This window comes from Triturus cristatus, chromosome 5_2 (genome assembly GCF_964204655.1).
Source record: "Triturus cristatus chromosome 5_2, aTriCri1.1, whole genome shotgun sequence".
Lineage (NCBI taxonomy): Eukaryota > Metazoa > Chordata > Amphibia > Caudata > Salamandridae > Triturus > Triturus cristatus.
In genome coordinates, this window is record NC_140588.1 from 105,047,436 (window position 1) to 105,073,361 (window position 25,926).

The 25,926-nt window shown below is 45.4% G+C and overlaps 1 protein-coding gene across 7 annotated transcripts in view; it reads left to right on the forward strand.

Moving 5' to 3' along the window:
- RELCH (RAB11 binding and LisH domain, coiled-coil and HEAT repeat containing) overlaps positions 1–25,926 on the forward strand; it is a 760,620-nt gene that overhangs the window by 670,067 nt on the left and 64,627 nt on the right. For all 7 annotated transcript variants that reach the window (XM_085606887.1, XM_085606888.1, XM_085606890.1 and 4 more), the window contains 2 exons: positions 16,798–16,936; positions 25,734–25,850. In XM_085606887.1, the coding sequence (XP_085463013.1) occupies positions 16,798–16,936; positions 25,734–25,850 (256 nt within the window). The remainder of the gene's footprint in view (positions 1–16,797; positions 16,937–25,733; positions 25,851–25,926) is intronic.

Here is a 25,926-nt window from a genome sequence, read left to right on the forward strand (position 1 = left end):
TTAGCATCATATAACAGCCATGATCAACCAGCCAATCGTACTGCAACAAAATGAACTCAATTACAAGCATGATCCTCTAAAGTGCAGGGTGCAATGTTATACAACAAAGTGATTAGGGCACACTTCAAGCCCATGGGTGATGGGGGCTCGGTACTGTATTGAAGTCAATTGAAGGTCAGGTGAAATGACCTACAATGGGCCAGGGATATAAAAAAAGGTTAAAAACATCGTCTGGAGCCCTAACAGATTCATTCTTATCCTCAGAGGTAGCCATCATGCATTTGGGAAATACAGTGAAATGAGGTGGGGACAGCAACTAAGCCTCTACACAAGAGGTTTGCTCGGCCTTCGGAGCCAACTGAAGTCTTCTTTGGCCAGCAAATGACTTGTATGCTCAAGGCTTCTGTAGAAGACAAATGGTCAATGACTCAATTGTTGTCGGTGAAGTGCATCATGCAATAAGTAGTGACAGGTGTCTCTGAAGCGCATTTGGTAACTAAAGTACAATTTTGACCTTCGATTAAGTAAAGTGCCACAGAAACCAGCTTGGCAAAATTCATTGTGACTGTGCTCTCCTGGTCAGATTCAGGACGGACAATTTGAAGTCGCCCCAAGCCGATTGAACTTAGGAAAGTGACAGGTGCAATAAAATCTAGTGGACATCACTGGCGCTATTTAAATTAAATAAAGTGCTGCTGCATCATCATAGGAAATTCCTTTTTAGCTATACTCTTAAGTGTCTATTTTTGAAGGTGAAGAGCCAGAGAGCAAACTAGAATGAGTCTGCATGGACCACAGGTAGACCCATTGCGGACTTGCCTACTTGCCAGAGATGTGGAAACTTCTAGGTTAAAAAGTAGGGTCTAAAGGTTTCCCAGCCTAATGGCGGTAGATTAAGTAGCTTCAGTGCTTCTCTGAGGAATTTTACAAACCTTCTTGCAAGTTGCACATCCACACCACTCATGCACTCGGCGATAGCCGTGTTGCATTGTCTTATGACGAGATTGCGGAACAACGTTTTTAGCCTTTGGGAGCTTAAATTCTTTAGGGCTGAGCACACGCATATTACGTGGGTCAGACTTTCCTTTCTGTAATTACTTGGGCGACAGTTGTTCCCGTTGATCCGGTTAAGTGACAAAATGTGTATCCTTTTAGGGGAATTAAACACATCTCAGTCCCAAAGGATCTTTTTAACGGCCAATTTCATGGGGCTGTCTAGATATGATGCTTTCCCCAGATCTCGATACAGAGTCTCACATACATTAGCGTGTGCTTTTTGAGAAAGCTCTTGTTTGTCCTTAATTCCAGATTGCATAATCACCGTTTTAACCAACAATTTTGCAGTAAGCTTAGGGGTTTAATTGTGTGATATTCGGCCCATGAAAAGCTTCCATTGCCTCCCTCTGTAGGGTTCCCAAATTAATTTTTTGTCTTGGTTACCTTGCCCTATGATTTCTTTCGGGGACCCAGGGTGTGCAGATGTCAGTTTCATATAGTATCTTAAAAAACGGTCTTTCAATATATTTGATGGTTTATAGAGACAAAATTCCAGCCGCATCTGTGAAGATGGTGCAGTATCCATAAGATTGAATAGATGTGTAAAACATCTTGTTTGCATTTTGTCCAGCCAGGAAGAGATGTGATCTTTAAAAAACAATGAGCCATACGTGGGCGTTGGCATGAATTTAGCATTGATTACTTTACAGATGCCAGTTAAATCAGGACCGCAGTTTTTTAAAGCTCATTGTTATTGACAGAGTAGAGTCCTTTAGACTGGACAGATGTGTGCCATGGGAACCACACTGGTTAAAGTAGATGCCCAGATATTTAAGGCTCGTCACTCGTTCCAGAACCACCTTGTTCATCCAAAAATTGAACTTGGCAGTACGTTTGTTTCAGACATCCCAAGCAATTATTTTTCTTTTTGCATAATTAACTTTTAGTTTCTTTTCCACACAATACAGGGTAAGGGCAACCATGGATCGCTGCAGCCATACCGCGGTGTGCTCGATTAGTAAAGTCTCACCAGCATACTGAAGGCACCTTATGTGGAGCTGGCAAATTTAGATGGAAAAGCATGTGCAAACGTCAGAGCTTTGTTTATGTCCGCCAGGTAAAGATTGAACAACAGTGAAGCAAGAGTGCAATCTTGTTTTACTCCTAAGGTGGTCCAGAATTTATGGGTTGTGACTCTTTGACCTTTACTCGGGTACCTGTGTATAGACTTGTAATGGCTGTTACAAGATTTTCCGAGATACTCCTGTTAGACAACTTCTGCCAAAATCTCCCTCTGTACTCTTTATTGAAGGCAATTTTAAAATAAATCGATGCAAAATAGAGTGGGGGGCCTGTTTGATGTTAGCAGCTTGGACCAAAGAAGAGAAGATGATCAGATTATCTTCTGTGCCGGGTTCGCTCCCAAAGCCCGATTGAGTGATGGGTATTAGGGCCTTAGTGTTGGTCCATTCCTCATACTTGTTAATTAAGATTTTTGAAAAGCATTTGCCTTCCACATCAAGGAGGGCGATAAGCCGGACGTTAGGTGGATTATCACATCCACCTTTTTAGGTCTCGCCTGAGCCAGCGCTTTAGCGCTGCTCTCGCGAGAGCTTTTGTAAAAGGGGGATCTGGAAGTGCAAACTAGTGCTTTTCAGGCCTCCAAATACAGTGCATGTGCGCCGGGCGCGCGCACCATTTGGCAGCCTGAAAAGCACTGCCTGATCACTGTCGCGGCCTCTTTGATGTCCTCAGTGAGCCGCGCGGCCACTGAGGACATCAAAGCGGCCGCGACAGTGCACACCATTTGCCACCCCCTTCCTGCTTGTTTTTTACTGCCAACATGTTTAAGGCCCACGCGTTTTCACCGGGCTCCAGGTTGTTGGAATTTCAGAGCTTTACCCACACCCCACCTCTTCAGCCAACTTACTCGCCATGTCTGCTCTGGATTCTTGTGCCTGGCTGTTGCGGGCATCCTGAGAATGCGCTGCCAGGGTGTCCGTCTGGATCACCGGAAAATGCTGGACTCCTGCCCAAGTGTCCTGTAGACAGCACAGTCCAAGCCATCGTGCCAATTCTGTCCTTGGGGGGGGGGGTTTATGAAAGAAATGTCACAGCAACTCTGGGTCCGTCTCGTGCGAAGACGGTCTGTTTCCTTCCTCCAGCTCGCCCTCTGTTGAGTTTGCTTCTGATTTAAATTAATCCATCCACTTTTTCCTTACTGGGTTTGGCAGTTTAACTTTTCATTAAGCGGTATAGGCTGACAGGGCTGAAAACGCAAAATGTTATTTGCTAAAACCCCGCAAAGACTAGCGAGCCAGAGCGGCGACCTTGGAGCTGGGAGACCAGGATCGAGTGACCTGGCTTTTCTAATATTCCTCTGAAGGGTGCATCATTTCAGAGCCTCAGAGAGGCCCTTCTCGTGGGAGTAACTCTGCATCAGAGACACAGATGCTCGCAGAAGCCGCCCTTTAATACTCTAGCTCAGTGGGTGGAGGCCCTGCAGCAGAGGTCTTTAGGCACTTGGCTCTCGAGCGACTGAATACTGCTTTCACTCTTCGAGGGATGATGAATCGACTAAGACTACTGAAACAGAAGGCATTAAAGTGGGTGACAATGCAAAAGGACTCAAAGTGTCGGACTCCAGTGTGAACTCTTGGTTATTCCTGCCGGGATCAGAGCTTGTGACTTGAAGACCGCACTTGTTTATTGGATAATAACACTTAGTTTGCGGAGCCATTTGGCTGGTTATTGAGAGTAAAATATGCCACTGCATCCTTCACCCCAACTACACATTGCGGATTCCTCCGATCCAGCCGCCTTTTATCCTGATGAAAGGCTCCAAGGGACGCAGTCTGGCGATCTTTAGAACTTCCTACAACGCGATGTGACTGAGCCTCCATGTCTTCGAACGGTCCTCTCTGTATTACCAAGATACTTCATGTTCACTATCCAAGTGTATATTTGACAGAATTTAGGAACCAGAACAGGAAAAGGTGGTTGGTTCCGCCTCAAAAATAAAAAGCTTTGACTACAATCACATGGCATGTGCTAGCGTCTAACTTGTGAATGTGTCTCCACGAGGCGCAAGTGCTAGCTCAGGCTTTGCATCATGCCCACACACCGTGTGATTCTGGACAAATGACATCATCTCACTGTTCCTCAGTGCCTGTATGTCAGCACTAGTAGTGATTAGAAATGAGTCACATGCTGCTTATATAGCGTTATGTAAATAACGGACTTGGCCTGCTGCACGCCACACCTTGCTGCACGCCACACCTTGCTGCACGCCACACCTTGCTGCACGCCACACCATGCTGCACACCACACCTTGCTGCACGCCGCACACTGCTGCACGCCTCACACTGCTGCACGCCTCACACTACTGCACGCCGCACACTGCTGCATGCCGCTGCACGCCACACACTGCTGCACGCCGCACACTGCTGCACGCCACACACTGCTGCACGCCGCACACTGCTGCACGAAACACTGCTGCACGCCGTGCACTGCTGCACGCCTCACACTGCTGCACGCCTCACACTGCTGCACGCCTCACACTGCTGCACGCCACACACTGCTGCACGCCGCACACTGCTGCACGCCGCACACTGCTGCACACCACACACTGCTGCACACTGCTGCATTACTCACTGCTGCATGCTGCATGACACTGCTGCACGCAGCACACTGCTGCACACCGCACACTGCTGCACGCCGCACACTGCTGCACGCCGCTGCACGCCACAGTGCTGCATGCCTCACACTGCTGCACGCCGCCCACTGCTGCACACTGCTGCACGCCGCACACTGCTGCACGCCGCACACTGCTGCACGCCGCACACTGCTGCACGCCGCACACTGCTGCACGCCGCACACTGCTGCACTCCACACACTGCTTTTATGCGAGTTTATGCTACTGACATTGTAAATGACAATGCCTTTTAAAACCAAAACATAAATAAAAAGCATTGTAATTTTACAATGCCAATAGCTCAAACTCTTATAAATGCGAGACCTATTGCATTGCAAATACTTGTTGTGAATTGGAGTGAGTATGGCACCTCTCCAGCTATCTGGCACTGCATTCCCCCCCCCACCACACACACAGCTTTTAAAGAGAGGGCTAAGCAGGGATGCCCAAACTCCTATGGCAGGTTAAAATATTTTCATAGGTAAGCCATTCAGGCCCGGGGCTCCAGCAACTCGGAAAGAGGTCAGTACATATTGATAAAATCTTGGCACCACAATAATTCGCCCCAGTGCAGCAGATTTTCGTTGCTACAGTCAGCTGATTCTCCCAATGAATCGTTCGGACCACAATATTTTTTGCCAGTGTAGTACAGGTTGAATATCTAGTCTAAACACTTGGCGACCGACACCACAAGTGAGATTGTTTGAGTATTTTGACTCGTTCTCGTCTTGACAAGGTTCCAAACCTTTGCAAGATTTTTAGTTTTTAAGCTCTCATGAAAAGGTCAATCCATGTCAATTCTTTGTTGGCCTGAGAGATTTCCCAGGCTTTGGATCTATAGGCCTTCCTAGCCTTTTGGATTTCAGCCACTTGTGAGGAAGTGTTGCTGATTCTATGTGCAGACCTCTGCAGTTTGTTTAATTCTCGCTTAAGAGCTTTCAGCTCAGGGTTGCATGATCCCTTGTGGGTTTGAGTGCTTTCTGTCTTTTGAGCCTTGCTAATGAATCTGTCAGTTAGCTTTTTAAGGGAATCTGGCCAATTTGCAAATGAGGGTAGAGAAATCCTTGTCTCATGTTTTAGAAATTCTTCTAAATTGTTGACCATCGAATTCTTAGCAGCCCGCAAGTGCCCTCTTCTGTACCAATTGTTTGCAGTTGTAACAATCAGGGTGTGTCCCTGTGGAGAGTACAGGATAGCCTTGCATGCTTGTCAATGTATAGAGGACTTCAAAGTTATTTGCCCACATGAAGTGCTATCCATTAGAGGATCAATATTCATTAGAGGATCAAAGGAGCTCATTGTATATGTGCAGGAGTTTGGTTGATCCTTAGCCCCCCTTCCATTTAGTGTTCTAAAGTCAAAGACATTAAAAGAGAAGGCACATTTCTGCCCAGCCTTATCTTTCTTCATGGGTCCCAGAACGATCTACAGGATGCCCCTTGCATTATCCTCTTCCTGTTGCCAAGTGGATAGTTCTGGAGTTTTGAGAAGGATCATATTGCAGCTGTCAGTCAGGACCCACATTTCTGCAAGTTGCTTCTGTCTTAGGCCTTCAAGTAGTTTTATAATGTATCCAGAAGCTATATTCTTCTTTTGGCGGTTTGGGATTTATATATATATATCTGATAGAGACATCTAGCCGCAGATTCCTTAGCTTAGAATATCCCCAGGTGTGTGACTGGATCTGGAAATGTTTTGCAGCAGCACCTCTGCGCGCCGGGGGACGGCGCCACACAACCCCACCCTGACGTCGTCCATGTACGTGACGTCAGCGAGGTCATATAAGTTCCTCCCGGCGCGCTGACATCAGTTTCCTTCTTTTCCGCGTGCAACGCGGATCCAGAGTGAGCTCTGCTGGCCTGTTTTCAGGCCCCATTTTCGGCGCTTCGCATTGAGATCAGTGTGCGATGCCTTCGGGCTTTAAATCTTGTAATTCCTGTTTGTGGCAAATGTCCACGACTGACCCGCATCTTATTTGTATGTGGTGTCTGGGCGAGCACCATGACTCCATGGACTGTGACGCCTGCCAGCGTCCGAAACCGAAGTCTCGACGGGAGTGTCGTATGAAGCTTCTTTCGGCACGGCTGTCCCGGTCGGAGTCGTCTCGCCCTCCACCGGCCTCGTCATCGACTGCAGGTCCCTCCTCTGTGCGGTTCCGTCGTCGATCGCCTTCTGGGGTCCGGGGCCGTTCTCCACTTAGTAAGTCAAGGCGCTTGTCGCCTAGGTCTTCGACCTCACCTTCTTCTGTTGTCAGGGGTGCTGGTTCCCGGACCTTTCTGGACGTGCTCTCCCGACAGTTGCCCCCCCTCTATCCGCCCTTTCTGGCTGTAGGGGCGACTTGGGCCCAAATGGAGGCCTATGCTGTGGATTTGCAGGCCTCCCTTGGTTCCTCTCCCGTTCCTGGGGCATCCGCTTCTTGTGGGGTCTCCGACTGCCCCGCTGGCGGGTTCGCCCCCCGTGCCTCTTGAGCCCTTGCCTCCCAGGAACGTCAGAGTTGTGGTCTCATTAGGGCGTGGCCCAGGTGGTTCCCCCTCTACGCTCCACATGGAGTCGTTAGGGTGCGGCCCAGCTGGGTCCCCCTCTTCGGCTCACGGCATCTCTGCCATGCCGCATAGCCCCGCGGGGCTCCCTGTGGCACCACAGGTGGTTGCCGGTTCTCATAGCCCTGACTTGAGCACATCCCAGCCTTCCGGGCAGGCGGCTGCCTGTCCGGAGCTGAGGTCGGCGCTGTCCCGGCACAAGAGGCGCGCCGCCTCGGCTCTGCCTCCGCTCCTTTCTCCAGAATCGGAGCCTGTTCTGGATGAGGCGGTGCCGGTACGGTGTCGGAAGATTGCCTCGCCGGCACCGGCGCCCTCTCCTTCTTCTAAGGGGGAGTTTGTCATAGTTGACGCGACGCCGGATGCTGCTGAGTCGGCATCTGACGAGGCACAATCGGCGCCGACACGCGTCGTTTCGGCACCGTGTTGACGCCGGGTTCTGGACTCTTCCATAGAGGCCTCTGGAGAGAGTTCAGCGACGCCCTCCCTCTCGGCATCACCGGAGTTAGTGTTGCCAGTGCCCCCCTTGGAATTTGTGGAACCTCCTCAAGAGCTCCCAGATCCGGCAGTCTGTTCGCCTCCCCAGGAGCCCCGTCACGATCCTCACTCTTCTGTGGGGCTGCCTTCCGTGGAGCATTGGTTGCACCCTCAGTGTCTTGGGAGGGTCTGCTTACAACCCTCCCCCACTGATGAGCTGTTTTCCCCTCCACGGAGGGCTGCCGAGGCTGGTGCGGCTTTTTGGAGAGTAGTCTCTTTGGCTACCCGCATTTTAAATATGCAACCCCCCCCTCTACCCCTTTGTCTGTGGACCCCTTGCTTGAGGTCCTCCACCGTGGGTCTGGAAATATGGAGCCTCTTTTGCCTTTTAAGGCTTCCCTTTATGAGGCCCTCTTGGGTACCTGGGTCTGACCTGCGTCAGGTGACCCAGTTGCTCGTTCAGTTTTGCACCGCCACTGCCCGGCTCCACATGATCAGGCCTGTCTTTTTGTGCACCCTGATGTGCAGGGGTTCTTGTTGCAGACTGCCTTTCCTTCTCTGCCCCCTCTAACGCTTCCTCCCTCTCGGGAGTCCCGGTGGCTTGAGTCATGAGGTAGGAACGTCTTTGCAGCCACAAGTGCTGCCCTACGGTCTTTAAATACAGTGTGTGTTTTGGCTCGGGCTACCTCTGCCCTGTGGGACTCTGCAAAGTCTTTGCATACTGCCACCTCTGAAGGTGCTCGTGTTGATCTCCTTCGCCTCATCCGGGATGGCCGCGACCTTGTCGAATTCACAATCCGTTCAGCCTCAGATACTGCGGATTCTTTGGGCCGAGCCATGGCGAGCTCTGTTACCTTAAGGCGTCACGCTTGGTTGCGAGATAGTCTCTTCCCTGAAAATATCCGGGAGCGACTGGTTGACTTACCCTTTGATGGGGTTTTGCTCTTTGATGCTCACGCCGAGTCGGCGGTTCACCTTAGATGCACTCTGTGTTTATCATGGCCAGTGAGCCTTACGTCTTCTTTTTTCTGTGGTCAAGGGTGCTTACTCTTTTGTTGGCATCCCTTGGATGCGTTTTTGCTTTCAGCTGTCTGTTGGCCTTTTATGGCCGTGTTCCACAGGTTGCTGTGTCCTCTGACTGTGGTATTCAGCCGATAGCTTGGCTCAGTATTGTTATTATGGCTCAGAACTTAGCTCACAGGTTTGGTTCGTTACTGCGTTCTTTTGGCCTGGCTTCTTGCCCGAAGAGTTGTCCCCCGTTGTTTGGGGTATACATACTCCATGTGGGGTACTTGTACGCGATTATATAGCCTTGCTTATCTCACCTGGGCCTGGGGGTCATGTGGGCTCCATGCGTCACTTGGTGGTCCGTTGTACGGTGTTCTATGTTTTTCCCTGGTGCCATCTGCTTTCGCCATGGTCATCCACCTCCTTTGGAGGTTTCATGGTCTCCTTTTCCAAAACGGCTCCTACCTGCCCTTACTGTTCTAGGTATGGTCCGGTATATACATGTTCATGCTCCTGGCTCGTTCTGTCTCTGCATAATTGTATGTTTATACATCTATGTGTACATGCCGGTTGCCTTGGTATCCTCTTCCTACCTCGCTACCTCTTGTCGAGGCTGTGACGTCTGTTGCAAGTTGGCCATGGGTTCCTTCGTGCTTCTACTTTCTGGAGTAATTTTCCAAATTGACATATGCTCCCTTTTTGTTGTTCGACGCTGTACGTGTCTTTCTGGAGTGTTGGTCTTGGATTCTGACATTTTTCCCACCTTTTGTTACCTTGGTGTTACTGGCGTCTTCCTTCGGATATGCCTACTCTTGTTACGCCTGCAGGACAGTTCTTTTGATGGCAGTGGTAATTGATTACTGTCTACAAGTCTATGTTGTGGGTTGTTTCTCACTTTGACCTCATGCTGCCCGGTCGGACACTCTTCTGTTCCTGTGTAAGCCACTTTAAGATCTCTTTGGCCTTTTGCCGGCGAAATATTCTACCTGCTTCGGCGGGTCGGAGATTGGTGCTATTGTCCCTCCTTACCCCTTTTGGGGTTGGGTGTGCGTTTGGCATGCTTCTTGTCCTGCTGTGTATTTCCCTACGCATTCCTCAGGTTCTGCCTCTTGCCTTTGGGCTCTTGCCACCGGCTCCTTCGGCTTCCTTCTATAGGCTAGTCTGTTAGGCGCTGGTTACATCTCTTCGAGTTCTTTTCAAGCTTGGGTCAATGCACTTCTCGTGCGCCATTTAGCGGGGAGTGATCCTTTTTGCTCTCTCTCGATTTCCTTTCTCTGGTATAGAGCTCATTCTGTTCTACCTGTCATTTTTTTATACGGGTATGGTGTGGCACCATTCTGGTATGTTTTTCAGATTTCTTCTATCCTGTGACTTCTGCTCTTCGTGCTACTGAGATTGTTGTCAGGCTGTTCTGCCACAGCTTCCCCCGCCCCCTTATCCGTCATTCTGTTGCCGGATCAGATGCTTGGCGCTTTGTTGTCCTGTCGCAGACCCGCCTCCCTTGGGGTATGGCTGTGGTATCTATTCTAAGTTAAGGAATCTGTTGCTAGATGGCTCTATCAGATGTGCAAGTTACTTACCTTCCGTAACGATGTATCTGGTAGAGACGTTGTCTAGCCGCAGATTCCTTAACGCCCACCGGTCTCCCTGTTCTGCAAGGACCTTGTCTAGTGGTGTTTTCCGCTGGCATCTTCAGTTGCCATTGGGTTATGTCTCAAAGGGGTTCAGATTGTTGCACTCCCCTGGGTGCTTTCATATACAGTTCGCCTTTGCTGGGGGCTTCTTTCTGTTATATGGTGCCTTTGATTCCCGAGGAGATTAGTTTTCCTCTCCAGTTCCCTTCCGCCTGCTCTACTACCTCGGGGTCCTGGTCTCCTCGTGGTTATCCTCTTTGAGGGTCCGTTGTGGTCTGTTTCCTACCTCTGTTTTTAGAGGGGAAGGGCCAGTCTTCTCATTCTTTCCTACAGTGGACCGTTGTTCTTTCTGTGTTCCATTCTTAGTGGACGGCACAGTTCCACATGGCACTATTAGTCTGTTTCTTTTTGTCGAGATGTTCTTCCCTTGTTGCACTCGGGAAGGGGCTTCCGTTTCGCTTGCGGGGCTCTTTCTCGCGGCTTCCACTTATGTGTCGGCAGTGTCTATTCTATCTTTCAGATGGTGTCTTCCAACATCCTCCTCCTTTATTCACGGATTTTTCATCCATCGCACACTGTTCCCATATTTTCACAGTTTCTGGTTGGTGGCACAGCGTTGTGCCGCGGAAAAGTTTCTCCGAAGAAAACTGACGTCAGCGCGCCGGGAGGGATTTGTATGACCTCGCTGACGTCACGTACGTGGACAACATCAGGGCGGTTGTGTGGCGCCGTCCCCCGGCACGCAGAGGTGCTGCTGCAAAAGATTTCCGGATCCAGTCTCATGCCTGGGGATATTCTAAGTTAAGGAATCTAAATTAAGGAATCTGCGGCTAGACAACATCTCTACCAGACACATCATTACCGAAGGTAAGTAACTCGTACGTTTCCAATGATAAGTGCTGACATCTTTCTTCCGTGTCCAGAAGATTATATTGTTATCATCACAAAAATGAAACCCCTGGAGTCACTAGCAAGAACTCTTACTTCCAGCTCCGAGCCTTTATGGACCAGAATTGAAACTCCTCCTGATGGATGTCCCCCTTTAGTGGTCGGTTCAGCCGGCCAAAAAGTCATTATGATCCTGCCAGACCGTGGGCTTCAACTGCCATGTTTTCTATAGGCAAATTATATCCATTTTGCAGATTTATTTCATTGCATTGTCATACAGGAGGGAATATAACCCACATATACCCCGCAAGCACATTTGATGATCACGATTAAACTTGTATGTATTAGAGGCATGAAGACTGCTGTTCCTTGGCATCTCTCTTAGCTTAGGTGGACTTCAGTGGGAGCTCTTCGTCAGCCAACAGACTCTTTGGTTAGCTGGCTGTTTCATTGAAAATCTGATCATCTCTACTAAAGATTGAGGATATTGTGATTCCTGGAACCGCAGAGTAGAGTCTTGCTGGTAATGACGCTGGTTTCTTGCCACCAATCAAGGATACTTTGGTGTCAAAGGTTTACTTCTAGTTATTTCCCATTCTGCCAAAATCTTGGAATGGGACTCCACCTGTCTATCTCCTTGTGTAGGAAAGTGGGTTTCTGTTGCAGTAACCCCCCCACTTTTTGACAGGTTTCTGATGCACTTTGACTTGATGTGCCTTGTGTCCCTGCCAATCAGGTTGCCAGGGCCTGTTTTCTTTCCCAAAACGTTACCTTTTTACCCATAATTGTCAAATCTCTGGTCATTGGTAAGCCCCTTGTAAAAGGTACTATGGGTTCCAAGGGCACTGTGATTAGGGACTAGCTAACAGCAGATTCCTCACTGCTCTACCATTGTCCCGTTCTATTGAGTGGTCTGTTTTTATCTTTAACTTCATACTAATACCTCCAGTTGTTTTGTGATGCGCATACAAGGCGCAAAAAATAATCCAATAAAGAAACTGACATCTGCACACACAGGTGGCACTTACATTCAGTTCCACTTTGCCCCTACTGGGGAATAAATAAACCAAGGCCAGGCGTCATGGCACCACCTAGTTGCATGCTGGAGCAATGATGTGAAATTTTCTTCATTCATTCTGTCTCTTGGGGAATATTCTAAAGATGAGGAATCTCCTGTGTGATAGAGTGTCCACCAGAAGGAGCGTTACAGAAGGTAATAAATTGTTCATTTCAGCTATAGGAGTTGTCTTCACTGTGGTAAATAAACATGTGTAATAGTAAAAGTTGTGAATATAGCCCAGTTTTTCTACATATCTTTCCCGTTCCATTCTCAACCTCAAGTATCTTTTGTGAGAGGACAGACACCACAGTTCGGAGACTGGATATGGGATATTAATTGTTGTATGTTGGCTGAGCGAGTGGTGTATGAAGGCCGGGGCTATATTCGGCAATGGGGGAAATGGAATGTATACAGAGGAAATATGTGTAATGATTTTGCCTCCACTGGCCCTTGGGAATAGCGACTAGGTCCCACTGTATTACTCATTACTGTCGATCAATTCAAGTAGTGGGAAGGAACTATTGTCTAGAAAACTGTGTATCACAATGTATACATACTCGCATAAATGTTAGTGTTCAACTGCGTTTTTGTTTTTTTGGCTTTGTTTATTAAACTGTCGTTAAAAATATATATATTTTTGTAAGTTTCCTTTTTGAGAACTCATGCCAGTGCACAAGGGTGACACACAAATATAGCTCCTGCTTCACTTCCGTGGTGGTACGAAACTGATGCGCAGCTACGTGATTCCCCCTGCTGGCGCACATGAGCAGTGCTGAGAATAATCTCTGTATCCGATCTGGTTATGTTTTGGAAAAAAATTATAAAAATCTTACAAACGTCTGGCTCAGCGAGTTATCACAGACAGCCATTGAGGGAGGTCTGCTGCCCAGCGAAAGATGTGCAGATGTTAAGAATATATAGTTGTGGCCATGCTAGTTTAGGTGTGATGCCCAACACCGAATAGCTACCCTAAACTGCCTTTTTGCATGCAGTTTCTTCCCAAATTTCCAAAACCCACTGCAACCAGTTTATCACCAGTCAGCACCTCAAGCTCATAAGAAAACCATAAATGTCTGATTCCTCTGTGCTGTGGACACCCAGATGAACAAGGATGGAGGGAAAACCTTGTTTGGAAAAAAACATTGCCAAGAATATGACAAAGGTTGTGCTCACCATGTTCTACGGGCCAGCCAGTCAGGTCAAGAGAGGTCAGGCATGCACTAATAGATTTCGTAGATCATACAGATTAGGAGATATGTCACTTATATATATATATATTCCAAAAAAACGGAGTTCCAATCGCGCTCGTAGACCATAAACACACCAAAGATTATCAGAGTAAAGTAACCAAGAGGGGGTTTATTAACTCCATAAACCCGCCGTGACGCGTTTCACCCGAGAACGGGCTTGTTTACACAGCGTTTGTCAAAACATTAAAGCATTACATACTTTTTCACATGAGGTCATGGACAGAGTTGACGGACTAACAATACATGTTATGCTGAGAGTTCATTATTTTAGTGACGCCATCTTGTGATGTCTGTTGTGTATCAGCCGGACTGCTCATATTGCAAATAGTGCATGATAAACATTGTCAATTCGTCTGAATACGTTCATTAACGGTGACAAGTTAATCGTAATAGCAGATTTTGTGCCGTTTTTACGTAACGTCATGTTCAAGTGACAAGTTGATGCAAATAGTGCCTGATAAGCATTGTTAATTCGTCTAAATACGTTCTTTAAAGATGACAAGTTGATCGTAATAATAGATTTTGTACCGTTTTTTCGTAACGTCATATTCACCAACAGTTTATATCACTGGATTACTCATGCTATCAGGCAAAAGTGCATAATGAATAATGTTATTGCATTAAATACGTTCAGAATTGACAAATTAATAACATCTGCAGTACTGTTTTACAACTTGCTTGCTTTCTTCATGCAACTTGTCACTTGAACATGACGTTACGTAAAAACGGCACAAAATCTGCTATTACGATTAACTTGTCACCGTTAATGAACGGCGCCGCGCTCTTCTGTTGGTGTTCCGCCTTTTTCTATTGGCTTCCATTCCTTCCTTGGTCTCAATGTTTGCCTCCGCTCCTCCACTAAAAAATCAATCTCTTCTCCAAGGCTGAGGATAGTACTACTAGTAGTGCTTTCAATATTGAGCCCTTCCATACTCGATTCACTTGTTAAAGTTTCGCTGTCAATATTTGAACCAGTGTCATCATTTGGTATTGCTTGCATGCTATTTACAACATTGGGTTTCACCTTGCCACTAAATTTCAATTTTTTAGCTTTTTCATACTTTCGGGCAAAGGTATAAATCTGGCCTAATTCATAATCAGCCTGATCACGTGCAAATTTATGTACTGTCCTCGCTGTAATCTTATCCTCATGCTTCTTAAGTCGTTCCTTTATAGTCCTGAGTTTTATATGCATCATCAAATTAACATTGCTACACAAACAGCTATTCAGTTCCTATTTAGTTATCGATACTACTACATTGGAGCGTCTTTTATCTCATGTCTTTTATCTGTGATGTAATTTGATGCCTAAGGTGCTTGTCACATCCTAAAGTGCACCACAGTTTGAACTTCTCAAGGGCTTTGAAAGTGTTTGTGAGCAAAATGTATCTGTGAAGTGCTGACTCTGACAGATTGGAGACCACACCCTCTCCTAACAGCAGGTAATTGGCATCCCAGTCCAGTGTTAATGCTCAACAGCAACCAGAGCAGGCAGAAGCCAGTTCTCCACCACAAAGCCCAGATCACTCCTGACTCACACCACCCAGCCAGACACCTCTCTAAAGTGATAGTTCTAGAAGGGCGTAGAGCAATGACAAACAAAAGTAACAACTCTGGTATTCTTCAATCCAGTCCTTACAGGCAATGCAGACTAATTCAGAGGTTGCCGTGAACCCGTTCAGCCCACCACCAAAAGATGTCAAGCAAGGTGTGTCACACCACAGGCATAATAGTTTGTGTGTTCCCCCAGTAGTATGAGCTGATCACTACCCTGTCATTGTTCTTGCTGATGTGAACCATGCAGAGGCCTCTCCAAATCCAACCTCACAGCAGTCTGGTTTCTTGGGTCATTAGCCCTCTGACACTCTCAGCGCCTTAGTTTACCCATTTTGGAGGTGCTGTGCAGGTAGAGCATGTGGCAACCATGCAAAGCCTTGTCGCAAGGGGATGCCATACCAACTCAGCCCATGGTGCATCCTACGATTTTAGTACGCAAAGTGTGTCTTTGTAACACATGCGATGAATAAGCAGTAAGCCTGAGAAAAAGGAAAATGGGATGAGAGATGGAGATAGTGGAACATCACCCTAATAGGGTTTTCCAACTCATTTGGGGCGTTCTGCGACACTTGACTTTTTGTAGGTTCACCTTAAATGGAAATAACACGGTTTAAAACATGAATACCAAAATGGTATTAGATTGTATTATTGGTAAACGTCCTCTTTCACTTTATAGATTGCTCTATGTTTCATACTAGTACATTATAGATAGCTCTATCTTTCAGAGTCTTTTAATTGAATGGTAGCTCTCTTGCATGTTATAGAATATATTTAGTCTTGCTCTACAATAAAATGTTAGTAACATCATTGGATTCCTTGCATCATAATTCTCAAGTGTTCATGCTTAAACCTTATTGGTATACCCTGTAAATCTAATGTCATCTAATATCGTTTGTTGAACTCTAACAAATAGATGTTCAAGCAAATTCCCAAACCTTGTGAATTAAAATGCTGTGAAAGTTCTAAAAATGGGAAAACACAACATTTTATATACATGCAGTAACTTACAGTTACAGAAGCAACAACAGATCTCCTTTTATCTCGTCGTAATGGCCAATCATATCATTGGATTTCTTCTCCAGTTCCTCCTGCATCATTCCACAGTCTCAAGAAAGTTAAGCCTGGCTCGAGTGGTGGTAAACAAGTCCACCCACCTTTTTACTCCTGCTGTATGGTTTGAAAGTTATGCACGGTTGATTCATTTTTTGTAGATGTATCTCATGTTACATATTTTGTTGTGGATTGTTTCTATTCTGACTTTATATATTTTATTCCACCTAAAATGTCACTCTACGTGAGTTTTTAATTAGAGCTTCTTTTCCTTACCTTGTTTTATCCAATAATTGTCATTATTGTGTTTATTGCTATGAGTGGTGTAAGGCTAATATATAGTTGATATCAAGTCAGCAACCATGGGAAAGTAAGTCTTCATGCAGAATTGATGAACCACTATGTTTCTGAAATCTTTTTGTGAACTGAATGCCTACAACTGTAAGTGACTATTTAGCCACCTCAAGGTTTTCTGTTGGGTCTGTACGGTTTTGCCCATGTTGATGCATTTGCTGCCTACTACAAGTAGTTACAAACTGAATTTTGCCTGTTCTGAACTTTTCATTCTTAGAAACATACTGAAGCTAATCCAAATGTTAAACGCATTATTTATGTATGTGCTTTATGTACATCTCCTTTTTCTCAGTTACTGGAGCGTGTCAAGATGCAGTTAGCTTCTTTTCTTGAAGATCCGCAGTATCAAGATCAGCACTCTTTGCACATAGAGATCATAAGGACTTTCGGAAGAGTTGGGCCCAATGCTGAGCCTCGGTTTAGAGATGAATGTAAGTTCCAACATACTGGGAAGTTTGGCTGTATTCTGACTAAATGTAATTTAAAATGTAAATATTAATACAAAATTGTTGCTAAAATATTTTCTTAAAAGTATCATAGTCTTATGGGGTGACTGAGTAGACTACATGCATAGCATAACTCAGGAATGTAGCCTTAAAGTTGTTGAATCTTTCTGAGAATATATTTTGTTAGTGGAATATCCAGTGAGTGCTGTTGAGTTGTGATGTAAAAATCAGGTAGCAATGGTCATCCTTAAAAACACAATTCCTGTGTTTTCAGGAAATTTTAGTAGTGAGCAGCCTTCTTCCAGGGAAACATCCTGAGTGCCAGCCATGAGCGGTCACAGGTACCTAGTACTGAAAAAGTCAAAACACCTACTGACATTAGCAAGAATGATTGGGGAAGGAAATGTAGAAGTTGCTAAGCATGTTGGTTTCGCCTGCGTGAAATCTATTGTATTTATTATAAATCTTAAAAGGGGCTTATATCTCGCCCTTGCTTTTCATTGGTTCGTGTGCGTGGCCCTTACTCTTTTTTCTCAGTTTCTGTTGGCTTAGCATACTATTGCCTGCTGCTTCTCTTATTAGTATCCAGTGGCCCATGTACTGTTTTCATCCACTTTGGTGGAACTTCTTTTAAGCTGTCAGCACCTCTGTGTGTTTTGTGGGAATCAAAAACCATAATGATCCCAATGCGCACTCACCAGTACTCCCTGGGGCCGAAGCAAGGACCCACTCTAGTGCTCCCTTTTGTTTGTTAACCGAGCAGCGCGCTCACAATCCCTCCCGGGGCCGAAGCAGGACCCACTCTAGTGCTCCATTTTGTTTTGGAAACCGAGCAACAATTTTGGCCTCCAGCGTGTGTGTGCAGATCGCCAGGTACTCCACGGCAGCCGATAATAGATCTTTCTGTCCTAGTCATTTCTTTGTATTCTCAATCTTGTAGCCTTGCATTTATAACTGAAAAGGTGGTCTCTGGGGCGATCGTGGGCAGATCATTTTTAATTTGTTACTTCTACACAAGTCTCAAGTCAGTTCATTTTAGCTGTGATAGCTCATGCCATCCTGGTTCTTTCTTTGTATTGTTTTATTTTTTTACCTGAATTCTTAATGAAGGGGCTGGCACCCGGTGTGACCTATGGCATATTATGTTTAATGCTTTGTGCCTCGACTAATGCATATCTAGCCTTCCCAGTGCCAGACTGAACAGATGACTCAGTGTTTTACCAGTAAAGAGCAGGCTATCATCTGCAAAGAGATGCACAGCATTTAAGTTTAATTTAACCTCTGAAGCATTAAGATAGAAATATGTCCCCTGTCTTCCTGGAAAGTAATAGTACTAGCTTGGCTACATGCAACTTTAGTTGATAATGGCTACTTTTTACCACCTTTTTGAATTGTTTGAGCTCAAACTGTGGTTATGGGACCTTTATTTCACTGTGATCCATTTAAACTTGTATCTAAAGTAATGTCGTGAAGGACCAGGTATTCCTTTGCAAAGAGAAAGAATGTGTGTTTTCTGACTGTTTAAACACATGGAATGTATGCAGGGGCATAAAGCAGGCCCCTGCAGCCCAGTGGTCCCCAACACTCCAGTCGGTCCTATTCAGTCGCAGGCCATTGAATATCTCTGCGATATGGGAGACACAGGGGGCACCATCATTTTTGCACCACGTACTGAATGCACAGGAGAGATGCCTTGTTGTACTGGGCCTAGCTTGGCAGAGTTCTCTTTCACAGGGGCATCGAGCTGTACATCACACATGCCTTTCATTTGCCACATTCTGCTGTGTCAACAGCTACCTGACATTTGTGCAGTAGTCTGCTGCTGTCTGTCATGCAGCACTGCTACGGTGTAGCCATGGTGTGCTGTTTCCATTCTCTCGCCATGCATTGTGCTCTCCTGAAAGTGTTCTCTTTCCAAACCCACGAGGCTGGGGACAGCACTTAAGGCTGACGTTGGGAACCAGTATGGATGTGGAGATGCCTGGACTGCGCCATGTTGACTGACAGCAGCTCAATGACTTGAGCTGTTCACTCGTGAATCCTTCACTGCTGGGTCTGTCCTGCTTCAAGTCTGCAACTCTCCTCCGAGAGTCATTCCTGACCAAGAGATGTCTGCCCACTCCCCGCCAATGAGGTTTCTGCTTGTGGGGAACCTGAGACAGTATAGCCATGGCATTCTCACAGTAGGGTAGGGCTGCATGATCTACCTATTTTGTAAAAAAAAATGTTTCTAGCTCAAACAGGTCAAAACTTACTAACATTTTGGCTACACTTGTTGCTGCACAGTTGAAAGCCCAATTCAAATATTGATTGTTTTTTTCATTGCTTACACTGTATTTGGATGTTAAAGTGCTACTGATGATGTGAAACCTTTGCCCAGACAATTTTAATATGTGTGCAAATGACAACTTTATGATGTAATGCTGTCACAAAATGTATGGCATTACGTCGCATAATTTTCTTTATCTTGCCGGAGAATTTAGTCAACCTTTATACATAATTTGGTTATCTCTTGCCACATAATTCCATTGGCGCTGTAGGGAGCTCCAGTTACCGCCAAGATCAAGCTACTAGAGCTTCAGGAAGCTTGTCTGCTTTATAGGTGTGCTGCTTGTCCTGCTCCAGAACCTCGAGGCCACTGTTCGTTGTCTAATATGCCACCTGCGAGCTGGGGTTATTGGTCAGCCTGGCGTGCGCGTGATGCATTCTGGTCCCCGTAGCGGGGTCGATGGAAGTGGCAGCTGCACAACCCTATTAAGAAAAACAAGCTTTGCTGCCAAGAACCTTTTCAGGTCCAGGGCCCCAATACCGGGTGCTACTGCTGAAATAAGAGACTACAGCATTCATACATTCTATTACACTGATCACATGTGTTGGCTCCTTACCTCAATTTTTCCTGTTGAATGCTATAATATTTGTAGAACTGACCAGATATTGCCCTTTATATCGTTTTTACTGTGTACCCATCTTCCTCGTTTAAAGAGTTTTTACTTTCGAGGTAAATGTTCTGCCTAGACACCCTTTGTGTGCTTGGAATTCAATGGCCGATTGTACTGGTTTTTATCCCAGCACCTCCTGCGCACTGTTGCGCTGACACTGGCCCAGCACTGCCAGAGGGAAGCCAGGGAGCCCAAGGGGGCTCATTTGTCCTGAGAGACAGAGATCTGGTCCAATGGGTTTCCAAGGAGTTGACCTAGAGGCTTATTAAGGGCAATCTAGCCCCCCATCTGGCTACAGGACAGTCAGATCTAGAGGCCCCCCCACCTTTTCTTCTCCTTTGTGCCCCCGTCTTGCAACTCTTACCCAGACTTCCTTTTCCTCAGTACTTTTCTCCTCGCCTCCTCTCTGCCACTCTTTTCAGTCTTTTTCCTACAACTGCCTAAAAGAAGCCTCCTCGAGCCCCCTCGGTCCTTTCTCTGTCTTTTCCACTCAACCTTCCACCTCCTCTCTTCTCCTCAGTCACTCCCGCATCTTTTCCCTTTGCTTTTCAAGTTCACCTCTGTTCCTCATCCTCATCTCTGTTTCCTCTTCATCTCCCCTCTGTCTCTTCACATTTGCTCCCCTGTCTCTCTCTTCTGTTCAGCTCCCTCCCATCTCTTCTATTCCGCTGCTGCCTGCCTCTTCCTCTTCACTTCATTTTCCATCCCATCAGGCTCTCCATTCTCCTTTCTCCTCTATCACCCTTGCTTTCCTATCTCTCTTGCTCCCTTCTCTCGTCTTTTCTTCTTAAACCTGCCTTCTCTTCTACTCACTTCACCTCTCTTCTCAGTTTTCCAGTATCTGATAGAGACATCTAGCCGCAGATTCCTCAACTTAGAATATCCCCATGTGTCAGACTGGATCCGGAAAAAACTTTGCAGCAGCACCTCTGCGCGCTGGGGGATGGTGCCACACGACCCCACCCTGACGTTGTCCACGTACGTGACGTCAGCGAGGTAATATAAGTCCCTCCCGGCGCGCTGACGTCAGTTTCCTTCTTTTCCGCATGCAACACGGATCCAGAGTGTGCGGCTCCTCTGGCCTGTTTTCAGGCCTTGTCGACGCTTTGCGTCGGAACAGTGTGCAATGCCTTCGGGCTTTAAAATCTTGTAATTCCTGTTCGCGACAGATGTCCTCGACAGACCCGCATCTTATTTGTATGTGGTGTCTGGGCCTACCAGATACATCGTTACCGAAGGTAAGTAACTCGTACTTCTCTCTCTCTCCAGAAATGGTCTTTCTGTTTCCACAGTCTCTCATCCCATCAAGTTCCCTCAGCGTGTCTCTTGAGTTCCCCTCTTTTGCCCTTTCTCCATTTCTGGTTTGTATCTTTTCTCTTCCTCCTGTCTCTCCCTTCTTAAGTGCATCTCTCTCCTCTCCTCTCCCACCTCCCCTTTTCCCCTCTTCTGTCTCCCCTCCCTTGTGCTTTTTGGTTTCGTCTGCACAGCGCTTGCTCTGTGCTTGTAAATTAGGTTTCGCCAGTACATTGCTTGCACTGTGCTTCTGAAATCTATTGTATTTAATATAAATCTTAAAAGGGACTTACATCCTGTCCCTTGCTTTTTATTGGGTTGTGTGCTTGCCGCTTACTTTTCCTCCAATTCTATTGGCTGTAGCAGAGTATTCCCTCTTGTTAATTTGTTTCTCTTATCAGTATCCCATGACCCAAGTACTGTTTTCATCCGCTTTGGTACAACTTCTTTTAACTGTGTCAGCACCTCTGCATGCTTTGTGGGAAGCCAAATGCTCTTATTGCAATGTGCACTCCCCTGTCCCCCCGTCCGAAGCAGTAACCCTCTCTAGACCTCCCTTTTCTTTGCAAACCGAGCAGCCTGCTCACCAGTACCCATCCAGGGCTTAGCAGGGACCTACTTTAGTGCTCCATTTTGTTTGGAAACTGAGCTACTAAACCCATTTTATGTATGCTTGTTTTTTATTTGTTACCAAATTACTCAGTTGAAGAATTAATAGTATTATGATCCCACATTTGGAAACCATTTGAGAAACAATTTAAGGCTAGCACTCCATGAATCCATGCTCTCTCTACCCCTCGCCAAAGTCTTGCTGGGAAAAAACGCTTTGCTGCCCTCCACCTCTTAACACAGATTAAGCTGCTGCAGGCCAAGGGATACAAAAGTGTGCCATTATCGACAAGCCGGTTAGAACAACGCCACACTTTTAATGTGTTAGCGCTATTAAATTGTTCTGTTGTTTACCCACATTTTTACCAATGCTGCCATCTTGTGTCCATTGGCTAGATTTTTTCGACTGAAACAATTACTGATACCGTATAGCTTACGGTTTCATGTCCTCTGGAGATCTACACCATCATTGTGCTGTAGCATATGCGTCACATCCTAAGTCTAAAAAGATATATCAAAGATGCAGGAGTGGGTGGGAGCTGTGCAAGGCAAGCAATGTTTCAGTAAAAACACAAATGCACTTGGGAAAAAGAGTGTTGCTACCCTCCACCCTCTCTACCCCTCCCGATCGTCTCGCTGGAAAAAAACGTCTTTCTGCCCTCCACTTCTTATCACAAAATAAGCTGCTGCAGGCCAAGAAATACAAAAGTTTGCCATTAACAAACAAGCTGGTAAGAACAATGCCACAATTTTATTGTGTTAGCGCTCTTAAATGATTCTGTTATCCGCTCACATTTTTACCAATGCTGCCATAGGTGCTTGAAGTTAGGGGAAGAGGGGGTGTGTACCAGCACTCAAATTAAACTACTCGAGACGCTATTGGAGCTCCAATGTTTGCAATCGCAACAATAGAAATTACCTTGAACAGGGACCCTAAAATATATTTTTGTTTAATTTGTTAAAAAGCTCTTAGAAGTAGGCAGCCAAAATTACACAGCTGTGTAGTTTATTTTCTTAGACATGAAAGCAGCAGAACGCCAACTGCATTGTGGACATCAGCAGGGAAAGCAGAAGAACAAGCATTTTCAAAGCCAATAGGTTTCTCCTATGCAAAATATTATTGACTTTGTCAATGTTTTTTACATGTTGCACAGCAGTTTATCTGCTGTGAAACTTGGCTTAAAGTTAAAACATGAAAAAACACTAACTTGGTCGATGCTGGCCGCGTCATAACTCTTATTTTATTCCTGCTACATAGCGGGTTTTTTTCTACTTTAAGCCATGTTGTACAGCAGCTCAACTGCTGTTCAACATGTAATAACACATTGACAAAGCCAATAGATTTCACTTAGGCCATATCAAAGCTATTTTTAACTATTGCTTCGTGGTATTGCTAATTATGTCAGTAAGTACTCCTTGCACCAGTGCTCATTGTCCGTATGTGCACAGAACCTCTATTGCCTGTAACAATGCCTGGTAGTACCTTTGCTTGGCCGCACCTCTGCTACCTGAATATCACCCACATTTACTCTGTTGCTCGTATCGAAGGTTGGCAGTGCCTCTTCATGGCCTCCCTTTGCTTAGCTGTACCCCCCTCCATGTACCTCTACTGACAACACTAGTGGTTCTAGTAACTATGCTCCTGGCTCATTCGTATCCCTGCATTCTATACCTCTCCTGTCTTTATCTATGCTTTGATGTGCCTGTGCTAGTTTGTAGATTTGTTGCATATATATCTTCTTGAATATTCAACTGCAGCCTGTACGTCTTCTGGCTGTACCTCTGCACACTGTAGCATTATAGCACGTGCCTCTGCTTGTTTATATCACTCACTGCTCGTTGTGTCTATACGTGCATGACCTCTACAGTGCTTAGGTTGTACCCCTGCTAGCTCTACCTCCAAACGTTACACCCCTTCCACCCCCACACTTTTACTTGTTATTCCGCTGCTAATGTACCTCCCCTGGATATAGCTCGTTTAGACTGCATCTCTTCTGCTTGTACGTCCAGTGACTGCACCTCTGCTTTCCTGTACCTCAATTTTTTTGTATACCTTGTCTGTGTAGTCAAGTTGAGAACTTGGATGTCGGAACTTCTGCTTTTCCTATATCTTTGCTTGCCATTTCTTCTTCTTGACTTGACATCCCAGTTTTGCTGCAACATGTATGTAGCTGTAATAGCGAGTGACTTTTCTTGGTTGCAGCAGTCCGAGATCAGAGAGTAGGTGCTGTGACCAGAACATCCTAATTTTTTATTTCATTCATCCAAAAGTCCACATTTCTGTTCTTTTTGATCCATTACACAGAATTCCCTCATTTCTTTTTACATTGATTTGTCGCTGGCCCTCCCTTTATTTTTTCTTCAATCCTTATCTTCCTGCTTCCTTTCTCAGTCCCCCTTCTCTTGTGCTTTCCTTCATTTATTTTTCATTATCTATCCCTTTCTCTCTCCTCGTGACATAGTGCTTGGCATTCAGGTACCCCCGTTCAAATATTAGTTTACCATATCAGTTGTACACCTGCTCAACTAGCTAAAACTTACAGCAACAAAAAAATGTATTAATAATCACATAAGCGAAACCTATTGCATTTACCAGTGCTTGATGAACGTGTGTGCAGCACCTGTTTAGTCCCTGCACTCTTATTTTTATGATTTTAATTTTCCTTTTTAAAACACGGAAGAGGGCTCAGTTGAATGAATGATCAGTAATTCTACAGACAGTGAATCACTGAGTTTCTATGGGAGAAATAACACCATTTTAGGTATACTGTGGAAGATTACATTTTAAGATGCGGCACGGTAAAGTCTGGTGATGAGATATTTGTACATGAACTAAAGTGAATTTACAAAAGCCAGTTTATAGGTGCGCTCCCAAATAGAGGAATTTCACAAAAATCGTGGAGATGGTGAACAGGCCACGTCAACGAGCAACCTTCACTTTTCAAGGGATGTTTGGAAAGCAGCAGTGTCAAAGTAATGCTTGAAAAAATACAGCCAAACTTCTTCTAAAGCGTATATTTTAAAATAGATTGCAAAAGAGCCATAGCCAAGACTGTTAGAGATCGTTTTAAAAGAGGTGCTCTTTAAATAATATCTGCCTCATACCGAGGGCCATTATTTCTTCCTAAGTGAAAATACATTTGTGTGTATCAGAATTGGTAGTGAAACTTGATTCACTGCAGAACAATGTTTATGCTTTTGGAAGAATAGTTTCCCTATGATGCATTGAGTCTCAACAGGAAAAATGGCCAGTAAAAAATAATATATATATATATACACACACACACATACATATATGTGTATATATAGTGCAGATTGGTACATCCATTCGCACAGATTTTCCTTTTGAACATGAATGATGTGGGAGAAATAAGTGTTAAAGGGTAAGTAATGCAAACTGAAGTACATTGGTGAATGAGTGCATTCTCATAACCGTAGAATGTGATGTTCTATGCATTCAACACAAAATGCAATCCAGTTGTTGGAAAATAAAGTATTATTTCTGGGTATCTTCAGTTAATTTGTTGTTCATTATTAGAGTCTCACTGTAACATAGCACCAGGTAGGGCATTGATGCTGATTGAATTCATACATTGAGCAAGACCTGAATAAGAGGTTTTGTGAAAGGTTTGTGATTTGGGCAGTCACCAGTGTAGCTGTATCTGTTTATTTTCACTCCGAAATGTAAAAGCATTTTTAAAGCCCAACAGTGCTGGGAATGTTACTTATTCTAACCCTGTCCCGTGGGCCTGTGAGTGCAGAAGTCTGCAACTTGGCAGCACAGAATGTAGAGAGCTGTCAAAGTGTGTTTAGATCCTCCCAGGACATACAGCTTGGACGAGACTTTCATTATTTAAAACTGTTGGTTTCACTTTGTAAGGTGTTTTAACATTTTGAAAAACGTCATAATGATTTAATAAAATGAATGTTTTTCCCCTCAGTTGTTCTTCCAAATTTGCACAAGTTAGCGTTGGTCAACAACCAGCAATCCGTTGATTCCAAGAGGCTGGATATAGCCACCCACCTGTTCGAGGCCTACAGTGCTCTTTCCTGTTGTTGTATCCTTTTGTATGATTTCACCACAAAGTGTACCTGTTCAACCATTTACTCAAGTGATCATCATTTAAAGTATCA